Raw genomic sequence first — 12,068 nt, 5'->3', positions numbered from 1 at the left:
TACTTGAAAAAATACCACAGAATCTTTCTTACCTAAAAATTTTGGCAGTGGTGCTATAGCTGAATAAGAATACAAATTAAGAAAATTAATATTTTAAATGAAATAACTAAAGATATTTTCATAACATAGTTAATAACAAATTTCAAATTAATAAAAAATTACAACTAGTTAAAAAGCTTTCCAGCTTTGATACTCACTTTTTTGGCAAGGCAGGTAGTTTAGGCAGAAGGAGATTTGACTCATCCTCAGCATTATAAAAAGATGTTAAAACACTAGAGAAACAAAAAGAATGGTCTAAAACACTAAAGATATGACTTTCTTTTACAATTTGAAAATATTTTAATCTTTCAAAGAGAAATACACAAACTAAACAGTAGTCAGGTCTTATATTTAAAATAAAAATTTTGTTATTATATTCATTATAAATTAAGAATAAAATATTCATGTCTTTTTTTCATTGAGAAACATGTAATTTTTTTTGAATACTTAGTTCAAAATAAATGCTATAAAGTAAAAATAAAATTTTATCCAATCTCTAAACAGCTATAGCTACTATTTACATTATGAAAAAAAAAATCACTTTAAGATTGATTTGGGCAAAATCAACACAAAGATTTAGGTAAAATAAGTAAGGTTAGGCAACAAGTTTTACAACAAACATATAGCACTTCCAGAGGAAGAGATAATTTACTAATAACAAAAAACATATTAAGAGTTTTCCTTATTCACAAACAACTTTAGTCTTGCAAAGGACAAATGTACACATTTTATAAATTTAAAAATAGGAATAAATGACTTCTCTAAGGTCACAAAATTGCTATAAAGGAATATAGTTCAGGAACTCTAAACACTCATCCAAGAATTCATGTCACCACTCTTAAGTATCAAGATTTGCTTTGAAGAACACTGCTATAATTATGCTAGCTTATGGTCAGTTCTGTGGTTTATACTCAAATCTCCATTCTAAAGTCTTGACTTAACAGTTCCACATTTAACACAAAAGTAGCCCTGAAAGCCTTTGGATGCTCAGCATACTATTCATAAATTTGTATATAAATCATCACTACTTAAGTAATTTTTCTTAAATTCCTAAAAACCACAGAATAACAATAAACTCCTGATTATTTAGGAATGACTGATAAGAATAATTTGTCAAGAATAGCCTCTACTGAATTTTAAAAAATAATTTTAATATCTTTCATGAAATAGAGATACTTATACATATGTATAAGTAGAAATACACACACACATATACAGAGTCCTAAAATACTGTTGCTTAAGGAACTAGAAATTAGTGCCTCTCAATTTGGAAATGTATGAATAAGTTATGGTATATGAATGGAATGGAATACTATTATTTTATACAAAATGATGAGCAGGCTGATTTCAGAAAAGTCTGGAAAGACTTATATGAACTGAGAACATTATACACAGTGACAACAAGATTATATGATGATCAACTGGGATGGACTTGGCTCTTTTCAACAATGAGGTGATTCAAGGCAATTCAATGGATTTGGGATGGAAAACGCCAATCACATCCAGAGAGAGAACCATGGAGACCGAATGTGGATCAAAACATAGTATTTCCCCATTGTTTCTTTCTCATAGTTTTTTTTTTTTTTTTTCCTCTTTTGGTCTGATTTTTCCTGCACAACATGACAAATATGGAAATATGTTGCAAAGGACTGCACATATTTAACCTAGATCAGATTGCTTGCTGTCTTGGGGAGTGGAGAGGTAACTGAGGGAGGGAGAAAAATTTAAAGTCTTACAAAAATGAATGTTGAATATACTTTAATATGTTTAACATGTATGGGAGTGCCTGCCATCTAGGGGAGGGGATGGAGGGAAGGAGGGCAAAAGTTGGAACAGAAGTTTTTGCAAGGGTCAATGTTGAAAAATTACCCATGCATATATTTTGTCAATAAAAAGCTAAAATAATAAAGAAAAAAAAATGAATGTTGAAAACTATCTTTATATGTATTTGGAAAAATAAAATACTATTGAGGGGAAAAAAAGACACTTGTTTATAAAAGAAAAGAATTTAGGAGAGTATTATATTAAAAAAAAAAAAAAACTAATTTTGGTAAAACAGGGAGAAATATGCTGCTGCCAGAGGTATTCCTAAATTACATTGTAAGTTATCTCTGATAGGTATTTTGAGTTTACATTAATGCAGATTTTAAAATTTCTTGACCTACCTGCTTTCTTCAGTAACTTCCATCCAATGCATGTAAGTAACAGGCGTATCCACAGAAAAAGAGTGCAAGCTTTCAGGCTTCTCAACATCACACAAAATAACTTTCTTGGTGTCAGCAAGGCCAAAGGCCAAAACTACAAGAAAAAGACAATCAAATATCAGGTAATTAAGCATATGAAAATGTAACTCTATTGACAGCATTGATAGGCTCAAGAATCCTGAATAGTTAATAAGTTAATATCCTTAACAGTTTTAATTTGCTGTTTAATTTTGTCCATTTCAAATAAATTCTCATCATAGCTATTGTTAGTTAAGAATTCTAGCTTATGATGCTATTAATAATGCAGCATTAAACTCCTGGGAAAATTTTTAAGACAAAAAAAAAAAAGTCCATAAAGGACCTATACATGTTAAAAAAAAAAAAAAAAAAAACTACAATATATTGCTATACAGGCATTCTTTATTACCAAGATATAGTGGAATCTACAAACAAGCCTAGAAGAAATTACTTTATCTCTATACTTTTCAATACTTTTTCTATCCTATTGCTGTTTTTACCAAATGAGAACACAGAAATCAGAAGCACATTTGTCTTTGATAAGAAATAAATTTTACATTGTAGAATCTCTGAATGGGTCAATAAAAAATATTAATACTTCAAGTTATTTCATTAAATTTCAAATATGGACTCAGGTAATATCATCCAGTTATACTAAAGTACAACTTTGTACAAGAGTCTTATAAATTCCTGCTTATCCCTCCCAAAAACAAACTACTTGAAATAATTCTCAATAGCCTTTATCTGACAAACTCATATTTAATTTTTTAGTGATAACATTACTCATTATTTAACCAACACTTACTGTATGATCTTTCATAAATCTTTGCTTCCCTAGCATTTAGTACAATGCCTGATACACAGAAAATGTTTAATGCTCATTTACTGATTAATAAAATTTTTTGATTTATGAGTACATGTTAATTTCACTATGGTTCTTTCCCAGGAGAAGCACACTGTATAAATAAAATGCAACTGAACAAATTTCTTCAGATTATTTGTACAAAGGGACAGGGGAGAGCCCAAACCACGAAAACATTAAATGAAATTAGTGATGATTTTCATTAACCATAAAAATTAGAAACATTCTTTGGTGTTTCAATGTATCTGTTCTCATCAGCGTGGATACTATGTCATTTACTCATACCTTCTTATCCTGTGTGATCCTCATTGATAGCCTATATAAATCCTCCAGAGGATTTCTCCAACATACTTCTAGATCTTTTAATGTTTGTGTATTTTATGAAAACCTTTAGATCATGTCATTATTAGTTCTCACTAAATGACAAAAGAACCTTCTATGGTCACAGATATCCTCGATGATATTCTTCACAGAACTTCTCCCATGTAAATCACTATTGGTAACAGACAGACTACAGTAAACTTGTGTTTATATTGTATCTTTCCTTTTTGTTCTTTGGGTAACCTCAGTTTTGCTTCTTACAAACCTATTGTATTCTGGGATTTGTAGACACTGAACATCACTGGAGAAAAGTAGAAGATTTGCTTTGGGAACATGGAGCAAACTATCTGAAGCCCCACACAATTTCCCAAATACTATTCAGTTCACTTTCATCCTATTCAATTTTGTCCCAGTTCATAGTTTATCTGAATTGCCTTTTCAAGATATATGTAATTATGGACTAAACTCAAGGGGCTGCTCAGCCAAACCGCATGTTATAATTTTCCAAATAATCCTTCATTTGCTTTTTTTTTTTTCTTCTCAATATGGCTTTTTAGGGTAATTTCATAGGAGTAGACGAGGATCTTGCTGTTGAAGCCCTGAAGTATTGCTCAGATTTCAAAATATTCAGCATAATATAACAGAATAATCAACTGTAGATTAGGATCAAAAGGGATCAAAAAGAAGTATCTTGAATATAATGGAATACTATTGTTCTAAGAAACGATCAGTTGTATGATTTCAGAAATGCCTGGAGACACTTACATGAACTGATGCTACTGAAGTGAGAGGAACTGAGAGAACATTGTTCACAACAAGAAGATTATGGGATGATCAACTCTGATGGACTTGGCTATTTTCAATAATGAGGTGATTCAGGTCAATTCCAACAGACTTGTGATAGAGAGTCATCTGCATCCAGAAAGAGACTGTGGAGACTGAATGTGGATCAAAGCATAGTATTTTCACCTCTGTTGTTGCTGTTTGCTTGCTTGTTTTTTTCTCTCATTATTTTTCCTTTTTGATCTGATTTTTCTTGTGTAGCATGATAAATGTGGAAATATATTCAGAAGAATTACACATGTTTAACCTATACTGGAAAATGCACTGTCTAGAGGAGGGAGGGAGAAAAACTGGGAATATCAAGTTTTGTAGGGGTGATTGGTGAAAACTATCTTTGCATGTATTTTGAAAAATAAAAAGCTATTATAAAAAATAATTTTAAATTTTTTAAAAAGGGGAAAAAAAAAGAAGTATCTCTTCCATTTGAATTTTTGACCAGTCAATAAATATTTATTAAGCACCTACTATGTGCCAGGTGTTGTGCTAAGCACTAGGGATACCAAAAGTCAGAAAGTATAGTTCCTGTCTTCAAAGAACTCACAATATAATGGGAGAAAACAAGAAAAACCAGATCATACATAACATAAATAAGAGATAATTAACATAGGGATGTTACTAGAATTAAGATGGGTTGTGAAAGGCATCCTACAAACGAAAGAGTTTTAGTTGGGACTTAAGAAAGGCAATTGGTGGGGGCAGCTAGGTGGCACAGGGGATACAGCACCAGCCCTGAAGTCAGGAGGACCTGAGTTCAAATTTGACCTCAGCCGCTTAACACTTCCTAGCTGTGTGACCCTGGGCAAGTCACTTAACCCCAAGTGCCTCAGTTTAAAAAAAAAAGTGATTGGTGAGGGGGGAGAGAAAAAGAGAGAGAGAGAGAGAGTGTGTGAATGTATATGAGAGTGTGTGTGTGTCTTCCAGACATGGGTGATTGCCAGAGAAAAGACCCAGGACAAAAAATAAAGTGTCTTGTTCATGAAAAAAGGAGGCCAATGTCACTGGATTAAATTGTTAGGGAATAATGAATCTATGATTGATCTCATAATGTCTTCACTGATCATTAAATTTTTAAAGGCCTTTTCTTTCACTGCTTTACATTATTTTGTGATCCAATACCACTTGTAATCTTCTTTCATTTTCCCATATAATTTTCTAAAAATGAGGTTACATTCTAAACTACAGTTGCCCTTGTCCACCACGTCTCTTGCTAAACAATGAGATCAAGTGTTGTTAATTTATTTCCTTTTGTTTTCTGAGGCAATTAGGGTAAAGTGACTTGCCCAGGGTCACACAGCTAGGAAGTGTTAAGTGTCTGAGACCAGATTTGAACTTGGGTCCTCCTGACTTCAGGACTAAGTTGTTAATTTCAATGCTCTTTTGGCCTCTCCAATGTGGCAATTATATTAAAACAGTTAAACTTTTCTAAGAAATGGTGGCAAGATGATAATATCTTTACCTTAGTCCATTTCCCCTTTTTCAAAGCCAATGGCTTATTCAAATAGGTTAAGTTGGAGTTGCTATTAGTACATACAATGTCTCCTTCACATTTTCATCTTTTCTCTTGGTATTTGGACTTTTATGCTACATAATTCCAGACCCAACTATACAAAAGCAGCTAACTCAGAAAAGAAGCCCATATGAGAAACTCAATAGTGGTTGACATTCCCTGTATCTTCCAACTCTTTTTGAAGAAAATTAGGATTTATAGGCATGAGGTCTCCAAGAAATCTAGGACTTTTCTCACTTTTTAATCGCAAACTTCTTTTACAGTTTTCAAGGCCTTCCCTCCCTGCCATTTTCAAAATGAAGCCACCAAATATGAAAGTACAGTTTGCCTTGGTTTGGAGGACGCTATCAAGCTTTTCACAGAATTACCATGGACAAATACTTTATTCTTAATAGCTATCTTGCAGCCAACAATCTTTTTCGGGTTCCAGCAGCAGACACATTATCTTTAAGGACATAAAGTCTTTCAACTTTGGCAGAACCAGCCAAAGCAAGTATTCTAGTGACAGTTAAAAACTCAGGGCTACCTCCAAAAAACAATATGAAATATGTGTGGAGGAAAGAAATGGAAGGAAACAAGGTGAGCTGGATATACCTACAAAAATACAGACTGGGCCAGATGCTCTACAGTCCAAAAGAACGGAGAAAGGAGGCTAGGGAATGTCAAGCAAACAAACTAAATACTAGAATCTGTAAAGTCAAGTGTTTTCCACTTTTCCTTTTTGGAAAAGGTAAAAAAAAAAAAACCACCCATTATCTATATGTTAAATTATGTTTAATTTAAGCATGTCTTTACAGGAAAAAATTGTTAAAGTTTCACTTGGATTTTTATGAAACAGCTTTCTAAAAAGAATCAAGTCAGGAATATTTAAAAACTTTAGGACATAATATGGACATAAAATTCTATCTTGGAATAAGGTTTCTACCAAACTCCCTTTTCTGATAATGAAAATTTCTGCAACAATACTTAACATTACTAATGCTAAATGAAATGAGCAGAACTAGGAGATCATTGTACATGGCAATAAGATTATACAATGATCAATTCTGATGAACATGACTTCTCAACAATGAGATATTTCAGAGCAGTTCCAATGATCTTGTGATGAAGAGAGCCATGTACACCCAGAGAGAGGATTGTGGGAGCTGAGTGTGAGTCACAGCATAGCATTTCCATTCTTTTTCCTGTTGTTTGCTTGCATTTTATTTTCTTTCTCATTTTTTTCTTTTTGATCCAATTTTTCTTGTGCAGCAAGATAATTATATAAATATGTATGCCTCTATTAGATTTAACATACTTTTAACATGTTTAACATATATTAGACTACTTGCCATCTAGTGGGAGGAAAGGGGAGGAAATTTGGAACACAAGTGCTTTGCAAGGGTCAAAGTTGAAAAATTATCCATACATACGTTTTGAAAATAAAAAGCTTTAATTAAAATAAAAAAAGACAACTTATCATTACTTTTCCCATCTGGTCGCCAAGCCAAAGATGTCACTTCTTTTCCAGTATTTTCATTTGGTGGCAAACTCCATACTCGCTGAAAGTTTGCTAGTCGATGAAGTAAAACCTGAGGAACAGATTTAAAAAAAAAAATTTTTTTTTAACTATAAAGACAATAAACCCAGTCAATCACTAAGCATTAATGCTTACTATCTACCAGGTATTATTGAATAGTGTTAGGAATATGAAAAAAAAAATTCGTCCTGACTTCAAGAAATTCATATTTTAAAGGAAGAGTAACTTCTTGATAGCTATGTACATGCAAAACCTATACAGAACAGAAAGAGAAACCAGTTACATCTCAAAGAGAAAACCGTTACATCAAGAGGCAACTAGGAAAGATCACTGCACACAGTGGAACTCCAGCTGAGTCTTAAAGCAAGACAATTATAAAGATTAAAATTCCTATTTTCTAAATCATCTACTAGCTTTGGAAGGAACCCACAGTTGTTTACAGACAGTAGTATCTGAAGGAATTGTAAAAATATATTTTTAAAAACTGAAGAAATGAGAAAATCTACTTAATTGTCTATCCAGTAAATTATCTAACCTTTTTAATGTTGACAGGTCAACAATTAATATCATAAATGTAAATGTGCTTCAACATAAGTGCTGGATGTGGAAAGGAATATAATTATTCCTCTTCTCAGTCCATGACAAACATCACATTTAGAAGAACTGAAATTATAAAGTTTTTTTTTTAAAGCATTTTTAGTATGCAGAATAATTACATATGCTTCAATATAAAAGCAACATAAGATGGCTCTCCTAGTAATGGATTAACAAAATGAGATGTCTTGAAGAAATATTAGGGCACTGAGAATTTTTTAAAAATTAAAAAACACCCTGCAAAATAAAAAAGACAATTTCAGTAGTTATAAAAGGAGGTTGGCAGCAGATGGCCTAGTTTGAGATAGATAGAGAACACTGTTTTCCTCAAACACCTGTTCCAATAAATCTTAATTCTGGCAGCACTTGAGATAAGAGCTTTTGTAGAAATAATAGCAATCCAAATTATTTTATGACAGGGAAACATTTTGGAAAAACCTGACAATACTATACTCATTCTAGAATATAGCAACACCATAGCAGCCATTCTTAATCAGATTTGGATCAAGGACCTATTTGGCAGGCTGATGAAACCTATAAAGACTTTTTATAATGTTTTTAAATGAATAAAATATATAAGATTGCAAAGCAAATAAATTACATTGAAATGTAGTTCTCAAAATAGTTTTTTAGAGTTCGAGTCAAGGTAAATAACTTCTGCTTTAGAAAATCAGAGCCTGCTCTTCTATGAACTTTTCCCAAGCTTGACAATAAAAGGTTCCTTAAGGTTCCTTCTAAGTAGAGTTTAATGTAAGAGAAGTTTTATAATTTAATGTTAGCCTCCTAAAGTTGATCATTTAAGAACTAGGGCATGGGATAATAGGTCCCTAACAAGTAACAGTCAATCAACAAGCATTTAGTAAGCTTGTTATTATAAGGGAATGGCATTAGTAATTGAGAAGATTTAAAAAAGCTTCATGTTAAAGCAGTATTTAAGCTGGATTTTGAAGTGAGAAGGACTCTGTGAGATGGAGATGAGGAGGAAATGTCTCACAATCATCAGGAACAGTGTAAAGGCAAGGATGAGGGATGTGAAGTATAAAGAATAGAGCGAGTTTCTGTTTGGCTAGATCCTGGAAGGGAGGAGGGGAAATATTGTACAATGTGGTTGAAAAGACATGTTGGCACAAGGATTTGAGGGGCCAAGGTTCCAAACCTGGGAGACTCAAAGAGTGAGGATGTCTTCGACAGAAATTAAAAAATTAAGAAAAAAGAGGGGTTTTGAAGAAATGATGAGTTTGGACGGGTTGTGTTTGAAATGTCTCTTGACAATTAATCAAGTTTTATTAAGTACCTACTATGTGTTAGACACTATGCTAGGTGCTAGAGGTTCAAATATAAAGAATAAAATTATCTCTATGCTCAAGGACATGAATATGATATAAATATTTAAGTGTTCTTCAATATCTGTACTATTTGCCTCCTCCTGTCACCCTCTCCATCACCCTATTAAATTAAATTAAAACTCTCCAAAGCTGTCCTAGTGAGTCAAAAACATATAGGTTTGATTATTTCTGCATAATAATCAAACCTATATCAACCTATCAGTACCTCTAAGATGTCCATCAGTACTGGTGGAAGAAGCTTCCCCAAATTCCTTACAATGATGATTTAAAAAAAAAAAAGCGTAAGAGTCTCCATCATGTGGTTGCTACAACAAGTAGCCTACCTTTCCAGACTCATGCCCCACTACTCACCTTCATGTATTCATAAACTCATAAGTTATAGAGCCATCAGTTAAGGAGCATATATTAAGTATCAACGCACTGAAAGTACAGAAACAAAAGAACAGTCCTCAAAGAGCTTACATTTTAATGGAGACAAAATACCTATCAGTATATAGAGTACAAGTTGGCACTAGCAATGACAGAGACTCCGTGAGACAGAATGACTGGGAGACAGGGAGACATTATGGGAGACACCATGAGGAGAGAAGACTAGTTCAAGATCACATGATTAGTAAGTGTTCCTCACATTGAGGCACAAACCCAACTTTCTTTAACTACAAATCCAGTGGAACATCCCACGTACCCACAAAACGGCGCATTCAATTTTCCTATACATGTATCCCATGGTTTCACCCATTCTCTCATTTTCAAACGCCCTGCCCCGGCCTTCCCCTTTATTACAGGCTCCGTTGGAAACCTCTAACTCTCTTCCCTGTTCCAGCATCATCCTCGCCTCCAAAAACCCAGCATCCTTTGCGCCCGGAACTTCGGGACATGACATCGGGTAATCACTGCCCTGTCTGAGGCAAGTTTTTAGCTTTGTATCTTCAGCAGAGTCTGAAGCGCTTCACAGAGACTGTCAGCCTCAGCTTCTTCATCTGCTCTTTTGGCCTCACGCTATGGAAACTGAAGGGATTTTTCGGCTTTTCCCTTCTTTGTCTTTTCCTGCGGATATTAGCAAGGGCTGAAATGGATAAATGTGTAACATGCAACAGACACACACGTGCACGTTATATGCGCACACACACACACATACATACACACATACATTTGTATAATTTTTGGAAAATAATTTAACTTGGATGGGAAACCAAAGTCGCACCAACTCGAGGCTGGGGATGGCAAAGCTTCCCTCCGTTTCCGCACCTGTTGTTTCTTTTTTATTTAGTTTTATTTACTTTGAGTTAATTTCCTTTTATTTAAGGGGCCTCCTGCCGTATGAAGGAACTCCTATAAGCGTCTCCGGCGACAAGGCCGCGGGCCCTCGGGTTCGGGGAGGGGCCTAACGAGGGGAACTGCGGGGGAAACTGAGGCCCGGGCGGGCCGGGGGTCCTGCCTTCACTTACCTCCCCCACTTTGTTGGCCAAGGCAATGAGGTCCCTCTTGGGAGACCAGGCCATGAAAATGATCTCCTGGGGCAGCTGCTTCTCTCCCACCTGTCGGAAGGCCGGCATCTTGGGGAGGGGTCCCGCGGGGACAAAGACCCTCTCCTCAAACTGGGGGCTCGACTCCCTCCTCTCGCTGTCAGCCGCCTCCGGGCCCCGCCCCCTACCTCCCGCACAGCCGCATTGCGAGGCTCTGCCGGCGGGCAGAGCGGCACTTCCGGGGCGGGATTTCCTGCCGGAGCGCCGGGCGCGCGCCCGCTCCCTCGCCTCACGCGCGCGCGCACACTCGGCGCTGACGCCACGCCGTCGCGTCTCCCGCCCGTGCGGAGCTTGCTTTAGAGGCGCTTTGGTCCTTACCCTCGCGGAGCTTCTAGTCAAACTGCAAACAGCGCCCCTGGTGGCCAGAGCTCGTTCTTGCAAACACTCCAAGGGTGGCAACCGGGGCATTGTGCACAAAGTAACGTAGTGAAATTAACATGTTTCCGAAGGAAACCAATTATGTTGCAATATTTAGTGCAATATCTTTTAAAAAGCTCGCGAGCTCCAGGCGGAGAGCCCCTGCTTCCGAAAATGGCCTCCCTCTGTTTTATTATTTGCACTCTCCAACCCGCAGCCTTGCTCAGTCTTGCTCGCCTGCTGAAGGGGACCGGGCCGGGGAAGTGTTTGTAGTTTAATAACTGCTTTTTCACAACGGAGCCAACCAGACCAGGCCCTCCTTGCACGCAAATCAACTTCTTATTTTATTTTTTTTTAAAGCTTTTTCCTTTCAAAACATGCATAATTTCCCACATTGACCCTTGTAAAACGTTGTGTTCCAATTTTTTTCCTTCCTTCCCTTCTCTCCACCTCCTCCCCTGGACAGCAAGTAATCCAATATATATATAAACAGGTGCAATTCTTCTATTTATATTGTGCAAGAAAAATCAGATCAAAAAGGGAATAATGAGAAAGAAAAATAAGCCCATGAACAACAACTTCAACAAGGAAAAGTGAAAGTGCCACGTTGTGATGCCCTTTCAGTCCCCTCGGTCCTCTCTCTGGCTGCAGATGGCTCTCCATCACAAGACCATAGGAATGGCCTTGAATCGCTTTGTTGAAAAAGCCCCATCTGCCAGAGTTGATTATCATTTTTATTATCTTCTTGTTGCCCTGTACAATGATCTCCTGGTTCTGCTCACTTCACTTAGCATCTATTCATGTAAGTCTTTCCAGGCTTTTCTGAGATCAGCCTGTTCATCATTTCTTACAGAACAATAATAGAATAAGGTTTTTAAATGCATAAAACAAAGTACAAAGGAAACCAAATCTTTTGAAATAAAGATGTGATT

At 35.8% G+C, this 12,068-nt stretch overlaps 1 protein-coding gene across 3 annotated transcripts in view; it reads right to left on the bottom strand.

Annotated features, from left to right (window-relative positions):
* ANAPC4 (anaphase promoting complex subunit 4) overlaps positions 1-10,941 on the bottom strand; it is a 40,286-nt gene extending 29,345 nt beyond the window's left edge. For 2 of the 3 annotated variants that reach the window (XR_004230233.1, XM_012552309.3), the window contains exons 1-5: positions 10,702-10,809; positions 7,260-7,365; positions 2,205-2,337; positions 198-272; positions 33-59 (exon numbers count right to left, since the gene is read on the bottom strand). Coding sequence is in view for 2 of the 3 variants with exons in the window: in XM_012552309.3 (XP_012407763.1) it covers positions 33-59; positions 198-272; positions 2,205-2,337; positions 7,260-7,365; positions 10,702-10,809 (449 nt within the window). In the remaining variant the exon portion in view is untranslated. Of the gene's footprint in view, positions 1-32; positions 60-197; positions 273-2,204; positions 2,338-7,259; positions 7,366-10,701 lie in introns of all 3 variants that reach the window. The other variant, XM_003773339.3, reaches the window with a different exon arrangement.
* Positions 10,942-12,068: the final 1,127 nt, after the last annotated feature.

The sequence above is a fragment of the Sarcophilus harrisii genome, chromosome 6 (assembly GCF_902635505.1).
Source record: "Sarcophilus harrisii chromosome 6, mSarHar1.11, whole genome shotgun sequence".
Classification (NCBI taxonomy): Eukaryota; Metazoa; Chordata; class Mammalia; order Dasyuromorphia; family Dasyuridae; genus Sarcophilus; species Sarcophilus harrisii.
Note: the sequence above shows the minus strand (reverse complement) of the source record. Positions and strands in the feature narration are given on the sequence as shown.